Source organism: Chaetodon auriga, chromosome 23 (assembly GCF_051107435.1).
Source record: "Chaetodon auriga isolate fChaAug3 chromosome 23, fChaAug3.hap1, whole genome shotgun sequence".
Taxonomy (NCBI): Eukaryota; Metazoa; Chordata; class Actinopteri; order Chaetodontiformes; family Chaetodontidae; genus Chaetodon; species Chaetodon auriga.
In genome coordinates, this window is record NC_135096.1 from 18759467 (window position 1) to 18776131 (window position 16665).

At 49.0% G+C, this 16665-nt stretch overlaps 2 protein-coding genes across 2 annotated transcripts in view; one reads left to right on the forward strand and one right to left on the reverse strand.

Annotated features, from left to right (window-relative positions):
* The window catches only part of LOC143315833 (uncharacterized), a 196733-nt gene that overhangs the window by 17686 nt on the left and 162382 nt on the right, over positions 1-16665 (reverse strand). The gene's annotated exons all lie outside the window — the stretch shown is intronic.
* On the forward strand, positions 169-14392 carry senp7b (SUMO specific peptidase 7b). Its single transcript, XM_076723310.1, has 22 exons — positions 169-443; positions 1469-1583; positions 1738-1820; positions 1921-2094; positions 2971-3068; positions 3367-3521; positions 3969-4329; positions 4469-4572; positions 5628-5756; positions 7709-7742; positions 7927-8130; positions 9334-9557; positions 10407-10483; positions 10630-10746; positions 11055-11177; positions 11263-11355; positions 12451-12527; positions 13031-13089; positions 13253-13296; positions 13391-13459; positions 13664-13814; positions 14112-14392. The coding sequence occupies exons 2-22, from the start codon at positions 1470-1472 to the stop codon at positions 14241-14243; spliced, it is 2622 nt and encodes an 873-aa protein (XP_076579425.1). The 5' UTR covers positions 169-443; position 1469; the 3' UTR covers positions 14244-14392.

Sequence of the window (16665 nt, forward strand, 5' to 3'; positions counted from 1 at the left end):
GTGCTGGAACTGTCTTAATTTTTCAATCATGCAAAGTCCTCCGAGGGTCGACAACAACTTTAGAAGTACATCAGAAAAAAGGGATAATGTGCAGGATGGAAACTGTTAAAACCGGAAGGTGGCAGCTGCCCAATAACCTCAACGAAGAAGAAGAGGAACTTCCTCTACGCAGTGACGCAGTTGCGCTGTACGTCTCTGTTGTGTTGCTGAGTATCAACAGGACAACAGTTTCTGATCGGACCAGCAGCTGATAAATAACATGTTTTTAGAATAATTTTTATTTTTTATCATCCGGACAGCACACTCCCAGAGTACATGAGCCGACCGGAGACTTTACGAACAGTTCACAACAGCAAGACGTCAGCCAGCAGCTAACTTAGCTCACTGGCTAGCCGGCTAGCTTCTGAGTTAGCAGCTTAGCTGGCTCCACCAGCTGACATTAGGTTCGTAAATTTGAAGCCTGAGAGCTGCCTTAGCCTTTTGTTAGCAACACTGCATTGAACCAGTTTTATGTAGCTAGTAAACTGAAAGATGAAATAAGTCTGGAGCCAAAGTGGAAAGGCAACTTAGTGAGAACTGCAAGTTGTGCACCTTCAGCAGGATCCCCGCTTAACATTACTGCTATTTAAAACGGTACTGCTTAAATATAAACGCACCACGCGGAGAATAGAAGTAAATTTTTTTTAATGAGTCAGTGGAACATTCTGGTTAATTCGGCACACAGATAATACACCAACTATGATTTACACTGCAACAATATCTATTTTTATAAATTGCTCGCAGTCCCTACATGCGTCAGCAGCTCCATATTTGAGCGGATGAGCCGAAGAAAAAACAGACTAATGACTTATATTTTTGAAATTACTGTACGTGAGGTATTGTTTTCGATGTATTTCACCCTAAACTTGAAGAAACTATAGGTCTGACATTGCAGCGTCATGTTTAATGGAAGTGAGCGATGCTACGTTGAAAAAACCTCATATTTTGAATGTAGTTTGGTGTGTCGACCTTCTGAAATGACATCTCCCAGTGAGCCTCGCTCCATCCTCTATGATCCACGGAGCCCTTCCAGGATGCCCCTTTCATACCCAGTCATGGTACTGTCACCTGTTGCCAATGAGCCTGTTTACCTGTGGAATGTTCCACACAGGTGTTTTTGGAGCGTTTCACATCTTTCCCAGTCTGTGAAACGTGGGGATTAGCAAATGATCACATTCTGTTTTATATTCAACACAACGTCCTGACCGTTGGAATCAGGAGCATTTTCTCCAGACATCATGAGTTCTCATGAGATTTATTGAGCGCATGCGTTTAAAATCCTCATATTTTGGAATGGAGTTTGGTATGGAAACATCGTCATGCTGCATGCTGTCCAGACAGCAGCCAGAGGGGACGGCTGCGGTACTTTTATGTGTTTCTCGTTGGAGGTCTGGTCTGACTTTGCCCATTTTGTTTGTCTTGTGTTCAGCATGGCGTCGCCGTTCAAAATCCCCAAGAAGAAACAGACGGTCGGTTCTGACTCCGCCCACGTGCACATGCAGTCACCGCTGTCCCGCCTCCAGAGCGCCTCGCCAGAGCTTAAGGTGGTATGACTCATCTGCTCACATTTCTAAAGGTGGTGTTTGTTTTTAGTCCATTCATTTTGACAACCTGTCAGCCTGTTTTAAGGTGGTTCGTCTGAACTGTTGGGTCCTTTAAGGTGGTATTTCTGATCTGACAGTTTCTCTGTCATAACAGTGTTATGGGAACCAGTCCAGCAGAGGCGGAGCTGACAGGATGCATGCTGGGAACTCACCGAGCTCGTCAACCAACAGACGGAGGTTTGTACGGCGCCCCTCGCAGGCTGCAGGTCCAGAGATAAATCTGAAGCTGAACGGAAACACAGCTGAACCTGTTTTTTGTGTTTTCACCTCCGTTCAGCGCACAGTGTCAGCCTCTCTTCAGGAACGTGGTCCAAACGCTGCTGGGACTCAACAGCCCAGACAGACGTACGTCAGCAGCCAATCACAGAGCGGCGGGAAGCTGGAGCCACCAATCACAGCCTGGACAGAGAGCTCGAGAGAGAGAGTCGTCCTCGGACTCCGTCGCAAACGGGTGAGTTCGCAGTGACGGGAGAAGGTCGCTGGAAATGCTCAAATTAAATTTCACCGACTGGAGAGAACCAATCAGAGACGTTTGTGAAAACTGACAAACAGCTGACGTCAGCCTCAGAATCAACACGCCACTGACCTCCTGACTTCACCGAGGTCAAAGGTCAGTGACGGGGACAGTTCAGTTAACGGACAGGCTGCAGGTCGACAGCACCAGGCCGCCGTGACGACACACAAAGAGGCGAGTGTGATGGTTCGTTTGAGTCATGAGCGTCAGGCTCGATGGCTGGTTTACAGTGAAGTCGACCAGCGGCCACGAAACCGCTGTGAACACGACAGAAACACGTCTGCACACGACAGCAGACCCGAAGACAAACATCAAACAACCTTCACGTGTCTGAAAACGACGAGAACGAAGGAAAAACTGTCAGCTGATTCTTACCGGACAGACGTCTGCGTCTTCATGCTGCAGGAAGGAGGAAGCTTCAAAATGAGGCCTTATCTCAGGCTTACCTCACGCACGAGGTTTCATGCAAAGCGTGAGATAAGAGAGCTTCTCTGTGCTGAAAGAGACACAGTGAGGAAGAACAAGGTGAAAGGAACTTGACAGCTGGGCTAAATGAAGGGAAGTGACTTATTAAACTTCGCATACGTTCGCTTGCTAATCTGTCGACCTGCTTCCATTTAGACGTTATTTTGCAGAGAAAGTGCCCCAGAAATCGTCCTGCTGAGAGCAGCAGCAGATTTAAAGACGTGAGGTTCAACCTGCTGCAGCAGTTTTCATGCATGTCAGCACAAATTATACGGAGTGTTTTCGAAATGCAGACTTGTGCATCGAGTTGCATCTTTACACTGTGCTGTTCCGTGTTTTGTCCACTAGATGGCGCCCGAAGAGAGCGTCAGACCGACTGCTGCAGCCTGACGTGTCCTCAGAGCCTCCGTCTCCACCACCACAGAAGAAGAAGAGTGACCACTGTGGTGAATTTCTGACATTTTTTAAAGTGCTGTTCCTCTTTGTCAGTGAATTAATCCTTTAAAAGGACTGACCAGAGAATTTTAAGTCGTCTCTGCTGTAAATGTCTCGTTAAATTATTTGCAGCTCTTGAATCATGAACCGTTAACTTTAGAGTCAAAAAATGGCATTAAGCTTCGAGGAAAGTCTGAAAAGTACTTAAGGTACTTGAATGCATCTCCTGCAGTGAGCTGCTGTTCAGTCTTGAATCTCATCAATAATCTCCATCAGCGCTCCGTCAGTCATGCATGTTTCTCCCTCCAGCGTCGTCCCCGTCCTCTCGAAGCGTCTCTGTGGAGTCTCTGGACTGTCTGGCGGAGCTGCGAAGCGAAGGGCATGCTGGGAGTTTGAGTTCTTCGACGACGGGAGCGAGAAGGTGGAGACGAGCGGAGTCCAGCAGGGGCGCTGCTGAGGGGAAGGTAAAGGTCGGAGGTCATGAGCGGGGTTTCAAATGAGCTCGGTGGGCGTCGTCTTCGGTTAAGGCTGTCGTCATTGGGCAGCGCTCAGATGATTGACAGCTCATCACTTCAGCAAACTGAGGCCAGATTATTGTTTCACTTTGATAAAACATCCTGATGGACAGTCAGCTCGCTGAAAACAGACTTTATGGAAAGACTCAACCAGAAACAGCACAGAGACAACGTGTGTCATGTTTGATGAGAACTTTGATCAGAATTACAGAAGCAGGAAGCTCACAGGAAGTCCAACATTTAAGACATTAAAACTCAAATGAAGATGTTAACAGAAGCGTCAGAGGAAACGGTGACGAGCAGCTGGTCTCACCTCAGGGTCCACGAAGCGGTTTTAGAAGCAGGACCGACGACGACGACACGTTCCTTTAACCTGTCTGTGTTTGTTTTCCTCAGAGCGACGCAGGAAACGCACAAGACGCTTCAAAGCAGCAGAAGAAGAACTCGACGGAGACGTCAGAGTACGACTTTGCGTCTCCGCCCAGAAGCAGGAACGAACCCTCAGCAGACAGACCTCTTCCCAGCGGCGTCCGCGGGCCGTCTCAGGGGACCGGGACCCCGCCATCGAGGACGACGGCCGACAGGAGGCGGAGTCTGGACAGGACGGCGTGGCTCGCCGCCGGCAGCGACCCGAAGGAGGATCTGAGGGAGAAGGAGAGGCAGAGGTGGAGGGAGTTCAGAGAGAAGAAGACGTCCAACAGATCGGCCGTCCTGCAGCTCCGACAGAGGAAACCCAGGAACGCCCCGACGGAGCCCAGTGAGTGGACGAGATCGCACCTCCTGACTCGATTAGTCCTGCCTGAGCTGTGCTCACCTGTCAGATACCTGTGAGGTTTTCTGATCAATCAGATTGATTTAAAGAGTCTGATTCCGTTCGTCTGTGATCCTCTTTCCAGTTGTGCTGTCGAGTGAGGAGGAAGAGGAGGGCGGGGACGGTGGAGGTGGAGGGAAGAGGACGTCGCGAAGCGGCTGCCGGGTGGAGAAGTCCGAGCAGAAACAGGTAGGAGACACACCTGGTGTGTCTGCTTTGTAAACTCAGTGTTACTGTGACTGATGGTTGCAGTCAACCTGAATCATCCTCTAAGCCTTCGTCGTGAACGAGCAGCTGTGCTTTGGCGTCTGTGCTAACCACACGACCATCTGCCAAACAAAGACCCAGATTCGGCGTCGGGCCCCGAGGCTTCGGGGTAGAATCACCTTAAAGTCGGCCAGGTCGTTCCTCAAACAACCGGAGCGTCCAAATCGCTCCGACAGGCCGGCGCGCCGCTGTTTCCGCCGTGAGTCATGTTCGACGGCAGCAGGCTTTAATTTAGCGAGTCCACCTGCAGCTGCTCTGATCCCAGAGCCGCTTGTCCCACAAAGCCTTCATCTGGTGGACTCGTGTGACCTCCGCAACCTAAAACAGCAGAACATCGGCAGCGCCGGACGCCCTCTGACCAATCACACAGAGCACAGGTGTCCCAGAAGACACCTGCTCGGGTTTAACCCCAAAAAGCCTTTTTCAGTGAAAACATTACTGTATCTGCAGGTTTGAGCAGTTCATGATCTGAAACTGGTCCCGGCTGGTTTCCAGCTCCTCTCAGCCGGGTCAGGACTGCAGGACTGGTCGGTTTGGCTCTCAGGTCCGTCTCTGGGGACTCTGTTGCATGCCTGAGCTTGAAGTGACTCATGTAGTTTATTTGCGGGTTTGCAGGCCTGTAAACAATCGTCAGACCCCCGGTGGGACTCTAAGCAGATCCAGACTGGATGTGAACGGACTGCTGAGTGTTTGTTGTTGTGTTTACTGACCCTGATCTACAAACCAGCTGCGGGTCTCAATAAAACCAGGACAAGTGTTGCTCTATTAAAGACTGAAACACCAGCCGTGTGTGACCCAGATCTGCTGGATTGAGGATGATGATGGTCGTCTCAGGGTCCAGAGTTCATGCAGTGTTGATGCTTCAGATTATTTGGTTTCATACTCACAAACGTCCACACAGCACGTTAAGGTCTGAAGGCGCACATTAGCATGAAGCGTTCGGCGTGCTGACTGTGTCCCTGTGCGTCGTCTGACAGGCTCAGCCGGCTCGTCCTTCCAAAGGTGAAGCGGTCGACCGTCAGCCGTCGACGCCTTTGTTCCTGCAGCTGGAGTTCAGCTCGCTTCATGCCGGCCTGACGCGCGCGGACGCCAACGGGGAGATGATGGTGAGTCCAGCTGGAAGTTAGCAGATTTTTACCAGAATGTTCTGCACACGTCCAACAGAAACTTTGGTTTTAAGCGTTGAAGGCGTTTGAGTCCTGTTACTTAGACCCACCTGCTGCCGCTTCAGTCAGTGTGTCCTCAGTTAAAGATTCATGATGTTAAATAATGATCACCTGAGTATTGATCGTCATCTAAGTATTGATCGTCACCTGAGTATTGATCGTCATAATCATGATGATATTTGTCACAATCGCCATAAACTTCACAGATTCAGTTCAAATCTTGACTGGTGACTTTTCTCTTCACCCTCCGTACATGTACGTCCTGTACACGTGTGTACATGTACTCCCTGCACTTCTGTGTACATGTATGCTGTATGCATACTTGTACACATACAGCACTCACACTTTCAGTGGTGTGTTTGCTGTCAGGTGGCTGCTGTTGGACGTTTCAGCTTCTCTGGCTCCTTCAACACTTTCACCTAGTTTTTCTTTTTCCATGTCCAGTTCCAGCTCACACACACACACAAACACACACACACACACACACACACACACACACACACAGTAATCTGATTGGCCCATAATTGGTTTCTGTTGCTTGTACTGTTGTTTTAATTATTCACATGTGTTGTACGAAGTGTTTTCAGCACACCAAATCTTTTTTGTTTGTGTGTATGTGTGTGTGTGTGTGTGTGTGTGTGTGTGTGGATTAAAGTCTGTACTCTCACACTGAGCTGTGTGTTATAGAACATGAACTAAAGGAGGTGACTCAGCTTCGCCCAACAGTCCCATCAGAGAACACCTTGTTCCCTTTGGCACGAAACGCCAAACTGCACCAGAAAGCCCAGATTCCCGCCTCGCGGAGGCGATGAAGCGGGAAGCGAGCCAAGCTTCAGTGGAACAGCTCGGTTTGTTTCACGGCCGGAGGGCGAAGAAACTCCCCGCCGAAGCTGCAAACCGTTAAGATTTCAGACTTTAATGAGCAATTAAGACATAGCTTGGGTCTGATGGCAGCACGCCGGGTTCAATTAGAGCGCCGTAAAAACCAGGAGGGCAGGAGAGGAGGAGGTTAGTAGGTCAGCATGTCAGGAACCACATGCAGAGAATCTACCAACAGGAAGACGTATGTTTCGCATTCATTGTTTTTAGCATTTTTCACCAGTTTTGACTCCGTCAGCTGATGAATCCTGATGAATCCTGTTCAGGCTGATCTCAGCTGAAGTGATGCTCAGTGAGGACCAAAGGCCAGAAGATTGTCCTTCTGTCTCGTGGTTTCCACTTACACACACAGTGAATTAATTCAGAAAACACGCGTCAGAGACTACGTAACCTCGAGACCTGGTTAGTCGTGAACGCGGAATGTGTCGATGCTGTCGAACAGCGCTGGCGTGTCCCAAGGAACCGTCAACATCTGGGAGGATTTCAGGACACGTCCGTCCTCTTAGACGTGATCAGGCAGAGCTGCATCGTCTGCAGCTGCTTCTTTGATGCGCACATCAAAGCCGAGTCGTTTCGTGTCTTCGAGGGGACGGAAATGGTTGAAGCTGGGACGCGGTGATCTGCAGCTTGAAAAGAAAGTGTGGCGGGGCCGAGAAGCGGCGTCCTCGCTCCGACCGCGCCCGTCTTCAAACGTCTTTGATCACACCTGCGCACCTGTGAGCCTCCGTGAACGCGCCTCGCAGTTTGTCTGTTGACAAAATCTGTCCACAGACGCAGAAACAGCTGTTTCCAGAGCGGCAGTGAACACACCGGGTGAAGCCCAGCCCTGCTGTCAGTGTGTGTTCTGTTTCACTTTACTATCGCGGCGTTTTAAAGCTTCCATACTGCGGTGAAAGAAGCTCAAAGTCAGAGGAACGTGTGATTGTGTGTCGCTGATGGATGTTTGTTCCCTCCTGTTCTGGAGATCCTCTTGCTTCCTTCTGCGGTTTTAATTTTTCCTCTTTTCTGTCCAGGTCACTGAAAACGGCATCACGATTCCCGTCAAAGGTAACGTTTGAGTCACTCGACAGCAGATTGTGTTCTGTTTTCCTGGTTCCTGATCGTCTTCGTCGCAGCTGCTTCGTCAATAACGTCACGATGAAATCTGCTTCGTGTTCGTCTACGATAACGTGGACAAAGAAGAAATGAAATGAGGTGATCATGTGACTGTTAACGCCTCTGTCCCCGTTAGGAGATGAAGAGGGGGAGGTCATCGTCGTGGCGTCTCAAGTTCGAGGTTATGGCGTTTGGGATGGGGGCGTGGTTCAGGGCGGGGCTCTGTTGGCTGGTTGGAAAGGCCCCGCCCCCTCACTGCTCTTCCTGTGGGTGACTGACGCTCAGGCCAACCTCCTGCAGATGGAGCTGTCCGCCATCCAGACGTCCACCTCTGCTTCAGGTAACGCTGCAGATCCTCTTCACCTCACGCTTCGCCTCCTTTATTTTCACTTCAGCTCCTTTCATCTTTCACGTTTCGCTCCGCTAACACAGCTTCAGACACGCTTCATCTGAAGCTTCGGTTCATTTCCATTTTAGCTGCTTCGACTTCTTTCAGCACTTCGTCTCCTTCAACGTGCGATCGCTCTCGAATGAAGGCAGTTTGAAAGCTGTGAAAGCTCAAGGTGTGAAGGCACACTTCGGTCTCCTTCAGAGAACGCATCCTTTTCTGCTTGTTGGACTTTGAGCGTGAACGCAGTGAAGAACGCGGCGCCGTGGTCGTCCTGCTCACGCTGAAGTGTGATCACATCTCTCGTACGCTGGCACAGTCTGAAGAAACTCCATGTAGTTTCCATCATCGCACACTTTCCACACACTCAGTTTGTTTTTCAGAGAGCAGTAAAAACACTGCAAGCTCTCACTCTGACGCTGTTTCCTTCAACCATAAATGTCCCAAACCGCAGCGAGGAAAAAACAAAAAGTGGCGTTTGGACTTGAAGCGCTCAAAACAGAAAGAGCTCAGACGGAGAAGCTCTGAAAGGTCGAAATCAGAGTCAGCGTTCTGCAGCGTGTTCTCAGTGAAGCCTCGACTGCAGCTGCGAGGCTTCATGGAAAATTCACTTTTCGCAACGTCAGCGGCGCTCCAACGCTGGGCAGGTACTGGACAGCCAATCAGGCGGCTTCTCCCGCACCAGGGGCCAATCACAGGGAGGGGAAAGGGTGATCGGTGCCAGAGAGTCCAGAAGGTGGAAACATGCTGAGGTTTCTTCGCAGAGAGCAGAGAAACATGTTTCTGTTGTGTAACCACTGGACAAACTGGTCAAACTGGGCCAGTATACTGCCAGAGACTGGTCAGACTGGTCTCTCTCTCTGACCAGTATGTTCAGAATATGAGCCTGAACTGGGTTAAACTGGGCCACAGCACAGAGGGACTGTTCAGACTGGACTGATATGTCTACACACTGTTCAAATGGGGAAGACAGAGCCTGAAACTGGTCAAACTGGTCTAATGGGACTGGTCAGACTGGAACACTACATCCTCACACTGGCCTGCTTGGTCAGACTGGGCCCGTAGGACCAGACACTGGTCAAACTGGTCTGGTTTATGAAGTTTCTGAGACCTGCCCTGTGAGTTGTGTCTTAATATGGTCTCCTGGTTCTTCAGGCCCGTCGTGCTCCTTCCTCCTGCTGGTGTTGAAGGAGCAGCTGCAGGAGCTCCAGGCCGCCCTGCTGGCCTCCATCCTGGACATGGAGGAGTACAGTAAGGGATGCTCCTCTTCCTCCGGCGGGCCGAGCTCCCCTCTGGAGTGGACCGACGGGCTGCTGCTCCTACACAGTAGTCCTCCTCCTCTGGACCAGCACCTCCTCGGACTGTTGGGACTCTCTGCGGTGAGACTCCTCTTCCCTCCTTTTCTTCCTTCTCTCCTTTCCTCCTTTCTGTCCTTCATTCCAATCCTCCTTCTCTCCTTTCCTCCTTTCTGTCCTTCATTCCAATCCTCCATCTCTCCTTCCCTCCTTTCCTTACCTTACCCTTTCTTCCTTCCCTCATTTCCTTCTTTCTCTCCTTTCCTTTTCCCTTCCTTCTGTCAGTTACTTTTTGCTTCCTTTCTTCTCTCTCTTGTTTCATCCTTCTCTCCTTTCCGCCTTTCCTTCATCACCTGTTCCCCCTTTCCTTACCTCCCCTTTGCTCCCTTCCCTCATTTCCTTCCTTCTCTCCTTTCCTCCTTTATGTCCTTCCCTAGTTCTTACCTCCCTTCCTTCTCTCTTTTTTCCTTTCTTCCCTCAGTTACTCCTTCCCTCTCTTGCTTCGTCCTTCTTTATTATTTTATTTCATTCCCTCATTTCTTTCCTTCTCTTATGCCCTTGTAAGGCTCCTTCCCCCACCTCCTGTGCCTTCTAGTTGCCTCCTTCCCTTGTTGAGGTCCTCCTCACCTCCTTGGTTGCCTTTGCTTCTGCTATATCTGCTTCTCCTGACCTCCTCCTTGCCTTCCTCTCCTCCCCTCCTCCCTCTCTCTGCTCACTCTCCTGCAGTGATATCTAATCCTCTGTCGTCCTTTTTATGAGCCTGTTAGCCGTTAGCTCGTGGCGCCGGTGGCTCAGAGCTGATGAGGTGACTCCTGGAGGAGGTTCAGGGTGTGTTGGTCACAGAAAGTTCAAACCCATTTCTACACTTGTTGCCCCCCAACCCGCGATGAAATCTGCCAAAGCAAACTGTTGAAACACATCTGTGTCTTTCAGGAGAAGCCCAGTCAGGTGAGAGACAACCACAGAAAGTCCCGTCTGATTTCCTCTGGTCAGCAGCAGCTTCCCACCAGGTAAAACCAGTTCAACCAGTCCAAAATGTTTACCTGAACCAGGTTAGATTGACGGCTGTCAATAAACAGCAGCTAAAATAATGGAAGTGTGAACAGGAAGTCTGGTGAACTTCGTACAGTCTGAGCTTCCTGCATGTGGTCTTCAGGTTGATCCAGTATCCGGCAGCGCCCTGTAAAGGCCGGATCACGGTGACCAAGGAGGACCTGGCTTGTCTGGACTCCGGCGAGTTCCTCAACGACGTCATCATTGACTTCTACCTCAAGTCAGTCCGTCAGACGAGAACGACAGGACGCTGGAATAATTGAACAAAAAGCTTTTCACGTTTAAAGGTTTCCAGAAAACAACTCGTGGTTTTGGGGAAACCTCTGGAAAACCAGGATTCTGGTTCTGGCTTTATGTGGACGACCTGCTTTTGTATTCAGTTTTTCAGTCAATTAGATATCTAAAAAAAAAAAAAAGATCAAATTCAAAGAAATGTCCTGGAAAACATTCAGTGTTGTCCTGACCTGTAGTTCCTGTCAGTCACCAGTAGGGGAGATCAGAATCCTGAATCGTCTCCTCCTCCTGCAGGTACCTCCTCCTGGAGGGAGTCGGAGGCTCGGTGGCTGAGCGGAGTCACGTCTTCAGCAGTTTCTTCTACAAACAGCTGAGCAGACGGCGAGCCGCCGGAGAGGACGACGCCCCGTCCGTCCCGTAAGAACGCCAGTCCGAGAAATGTCGTACGAACCCGATTCTCAGACGCAGAATCAGTCAACCTCCTCCATCTTTATCTTTTCAGGGATCGACACGTGAGGCACCAGAGGGTGAAGACATGGACCCGCCACGTCGACATTTTCACCAAAGACTTCCTGTTTGTGCCTGTCAATCAAGAGTAAGACCTTTTGTTCACCTCTGTGCCGCGTTTCGGAGTGAGTTCAGGTTCTGGATGAGCACATCGGCTCTCATGTCGGAGAAATGTGCATCAGCTGTTTTTTGGGGCTTTATTGGAGGTGGTCAGCGGTGGGTTTTTGGCCTGAAATAAGAACTCCTGACCTCAGCTCTTTGTCCCAGATTTAAAGACGCCAGTTTGGAGTTTTGACCTCTGTTGGGCATTTGAATAAAAGCTCTGTAATTCTACTTAAATTCAAGCACCTCATCACCGTCTCTACCTGCCAACTGGGTAACAGACTGAAGCCACCTCTGCTGAATCAGTTCTGATGCTCCTCAACGACTTCAGCAGACCTGCTTCTCTCTGCACTTTCATTGTTATTTGACCAAGGACGGGAGGATTTCTCTGTGATTCGCTTTTAGGATCGAATTTGCAGCTTTTCTGTGATAACGTGTGCAATCTGTGCGACGTTAACTGGAATTTTCTGCCTTTTTTGTGCACTTCTGTCTTTTGTTTTTAGTCACATATTTGTGCCGTTTCATGCTAACTTTTGTGCAGGATCCTTGACATTTTCACACCACTTTCTTTTCATTTTTACGATTTTTACGGGAAGCCTATGGGAAGATGAGCCAACTTCTCACTTGATCTATGAGCTCAGAAAACAGTTTCTTGATGAGTTTCTGGTCTCAATCTCTAGTTCTAGTTCAATCTATAGTAAAAATAGACGATAAAGCAGCGTATGCTTCAGGGCATGGCGTCCTAGTGACTGACAGGTCGCTACCACACCGTGTTCTCAGCGAGATCCAATCAGGATAGACGTGAATCTCCGCCCTTTCGTCCAAATATGGTCACGTCTGGCTCCAAAAAAAACGATGCTGATGGTAAAAAGGCCAAATTTAGAGTCCACAAACCAGCAGGTGACATCAAAGGAGGAAGCAATAAAACAAACTGACCTCCGTTAACCATCAACGAAGATGAAGAATCAGCACTTTTTTACCTCCCAAACGTAACTGAAGTTGCAGAATCAGTGATGACATGATGCCAAAAATGAAGTCCTTGTCTCTGAGCTCTGTTTGGTTTTTATTTTGGTGTCCACAGAGCTCACTGGTACCTGGCGGTGGTTTGTTTCCCGGGTCTGGAGGAGGTTCAGTACGAGGAGTTTCAGAGCCCAACAGGTGAGCTGCTGCTGTTTGCTGAAGTGTTTCTGGCTGCTTCAGCGTCTTCTGGCCTCAGTAATGTTTCACAGAGCCTCTCTAATCATCACCAGACGTCTCTCTGTTGTTTAATGTCTTTCGGGGTCGTTCAGGGAGACAGTTTTTGGGTATTTGGGGCACTGGCAGCAGCTGTGGGAATTACACATCAATTCACACCAAAAATTAAAGGATTAAATGTTCCAGACTAAAATATCTCCTCCTCTGAAGACACTAAGCTCCAACATTTGGTGTTGGAGACGTTTCGTGCCTTTTTATCTTTATTGTCTGTAAATAAGATGACAAAGAAAGGAAAAACGAGGGAAATCACATCTTGTAGATAATCCGTCGAATGCTGTCTGTTTCCTGAGGTCCATTTCTGTTTTTCAGCATCGCTTTTATGAGCCCTGAATTATTTCCATTTTTCTGTTTTTTCCCTCTGATGATGCTTTCCTCTGAATCGATGGTGTTTTTTGTCCTTGTCTCAGGTGGATCGCAGCGAGCTGCAGGAAAACCATCCCTCAGTCTGAGATCACAGCAGCCGCCGGTAAAGATACCGTCACAGCTCACAGTAACATCTAGTGTAACGTTCAGGGGGTCTCTGGTGGAGGTGGATTCACCGCACGTGTTATAACGAAGGCTGACAGCCGGCAGGTGGTGATTCTAGTCTGTGTGAGATGAGCGTCGTGTTTCTGTGTTTGCGTTCTCAGGAGTCTACTCGGCAAGGCTGGACGAAGGACACGGTGTTAAAGAGGTGAGTCGTCAGCGAAGAAACTGACCTCTGAGTTTTTTGCTGTGACTCGGGTGTCTCGGGTCAGGTGGTCACAGTGGTTTCTCGGTCTTTCCAGGCCATGTATACTCGTCATGGACTCACTGAAGCTGTCGTACCACGAGAACGTCTGCAGACTCCTCAGAGAGTGAGTTTGGGTTCTGTCTCTTATCGAGTTGCAGGAATGTGAACTGTGCTGAGCAGCAGAAATCTGAATGATTGACGCGCTTGCCCACAGCCTCAGTCACTCCTTGACTCAGTACTTTTACTTTGTGACTGTACCTCATTGCTGGCTGCGGGGTAACAGGTAGGAACTGTGTTTGTGTGCTGCGATGCTTCCCGTTGTCTTCAGCTACCTGCAGGTGGAGTGGGAGGTCCGCAGGGGGACGCCTCGTCTGTTCACGCCGACCAGCGTGAGGAGCTCCACCTGCCGGGTTCCCCAGCAGGACAACAGCAGCGACTGCGGTCTGTACCTGCTGCAGTACGCCGAGAGCTTCCTGCAGGTACGCAAACACCTGATCCTGAACCCGAGGCGCCGTCTGAGTCAGAGGGAGCCAAACGGACTCTTTCACACGCTTGTTGAGGGTCTCTGGTCGATCCATATTTATCACAGCAGCGTGCCGTCATTTTAGTTTGGTAGGAGGTAGAAGTACACATACTGTGTACTACAGTACGTGTGTGTGCTGTGTGTGTATATCTGATGTTTCACTGCACGACGAAAACTAAAAACCTTCATCAAAACTTGTTGTAAATTGGGGCGGGCCTTCACACTCAATCGAGCTCTCTGATTGGCTCCGCAGAATCCCGTGGTGCACTTCGACCTCCCGTTGCGTTTGGACCACTGGTTTCCACGGCAACGAGTGCGACAGAAGCGCGAGGAGATCCGGAGTTTGATCATGAGGATGCACCAGAGTCAGAACGAAGAAAGCTGAAACCACGAGGACCAAAAAACCAAAACGTGACACCGAGCCGTTAATTCACCTGTGTAATAAATTATTTATATGTTTTCTACGTCGTTATTATGTTTCTACTTTGCTGTCAAACTTTAAATATTAGCAGAATAAATTTTTTGCTAAAATAATTTGTTTAGTAGACCATTCATTTCTTCCTGTTTTACTTTGGAGGAGCGAGGCTCTTATTTTGAAACCCAAGCTGCCTTAAAGCAGGATGTCAAAGTTCCAGACAGGAAATAAACGTTTTGTTTTAGATGAAACGCTGGACGTTTCCTCATGGACGGATGTCAAAGAGCTGAAGCTGAGAGAGCAGACGGTCACCTCGTTTTCAGCAGTAATACTCCAGTGTAGTACTGCAGCGTCCACACTGCAGTAGTACAAGTATCAGTGGTAGTACTGGTGCCTCATCAATTAAATCGTTAATTATTAATCAGTGTTGATGGATCAATGATGTGACTGAGGTGAGGAGTGTTTCAGCCGAGGTCACTGGGTTACTGTTTCCATTTTTTTCCTCTTTTACATTACATTCTTTACACGACTCTTCTTCTGTGGTGTGTGTGTGTGTGTGTGTGTTTGTGTGTGTGTGTGTGTGTGTGCGTGTGTGTGTGTGCGCGCGCTGGTTTGGTAATCTCGGGGTTTTAGAGGAGCGCCCCCCCGCTGAGGACCAATCAGTTTCCAGCTCATTAGCTGGATCAGACTTTGGGGGGGGGCAGATCTGACAGAACGAGCACAGCTCTCAGCATCAATAACACAACTCTCATTATTTATATTAAAAACAATGTTATTGATCATAATAACTTAATAAGTTTGTTTGGAGACGTTTCTGCTCTGCTGTGTGGAAACATTACTGCTTAAATCCTGCATCCTGTACACACAGTACTACATACACAGTACCACATACAAAGTATTTTGGCATTTTTCAACTTTCATGTGATCAGCTGGAAGCAAATAGAAAGTTTTCAACCTAAAGATGTTTTGAAAATATATACGGACCAAAAACACTTTGATGTCAATGTTCCAAATATTAAACTTGAAATATCAAAAATGTGAAAATGTGAAGCCCTGGTCTGGTCTCTGGCTCTGGTCTGGCCCTGGTCGGGTCTCTGGCCCTCGCCCTGGTTTGGCCCTTGTCTGGCCTCTGGCCCTGGTCTGGCCCTGGTCTGGCCCTGGTGAGGTGATCCGTTGAGGAGGTCTTGTTTTGCCCCAGCAGCCGTAGATCTGTCTAATCTGAGCGATGGGAGGTTCAGATTAGACAGATTTAGGGCCTCCACGAAGCCTCCGCCCCGCATCCCAAAAATAATCTGCGTCTCAGGATGCAAACCGGATCCCGAGTCTCTGCTGGAGGCGACTCTGAAAGAAAACCTCGTCTGAGGGGAAACAGGAACCAGCGTCTTTAAAAACGCTGTCTAACGGTTAAATGTCAGTTTGCGTCTCCAGGATTTGTCTGAAACTCTTGGGGACGAAGGCCGAGGAGAAGTTTTGTGCTCTTGTTTCACGTTTTCCCTCCTCTCCTCGTTCCCTCTGCGCTCGTTCACCTTAATCTCATTATCCAATAAAAGATGTCTGCCATTGTTGACTGAGCGATGCGGCGGGGGGTCGCGGTCTGGACGAGTCCAATTACAGAAAACCAAGGGAGTTTTTAATGAGCTGCTGCGACTCGTGATCGGGTCACCTGAGCAACAGGTCACTAAAAACTCTTCCACAACATTTAATCATATTATTAAAATTACAACGTGTATCAATAATTAAAAATAGATCCTAGCAGCTTTCGACTTCGGTCACGGCGGCTGTGATTGTTTTAATCGTCAATAATAACCAATAAAAGCAGCTGATGATCTGTGAAATCTGTTTTTATGAGGAAACAGTATAGTAAGAGTTATTTGTAGTATTTGTACATGCACACAGTATTTAAACTGATTCAGTGAAAGCAGCAAACGCTCAGGGTTCGACCTTTGACCTCTTAATGCTCAATGTGACCTTGAGGCGGTTCAGGTAATCCGCTGTGATCAGTCTGCCGGAACGACCACCTGGCCGACTCCTGGGGGCCGCCGGCTCTGATCGGGGTCCGGCCTGGATCCCTCATCGCTGCACAAGCTGTCAGCGAGTCGTTAACAGATTTATTGATGAGCCCTGAGCTCCGCCTCCAGCCACAGTCCAGTCTGTTATTGATCTGCTCCAGTTTTTTGCTGCTGATAACAGTTTCTAAGAATAACGTTTCTTTACTGGTGATCAACAATCGCTCCGTCTGTGAATCTGAAGACCTGAAGACTAAAACTGAAACCTGATGTGGACACTTTTGTCTGTCCTGCACCAGTTTTGGAGACAGGTTAAAGTCACTGGTGGATCATGGGAGATCCTGGGGATCATGGGGATCCTTTGAGACTCAGCTCAGCAGCCCGTT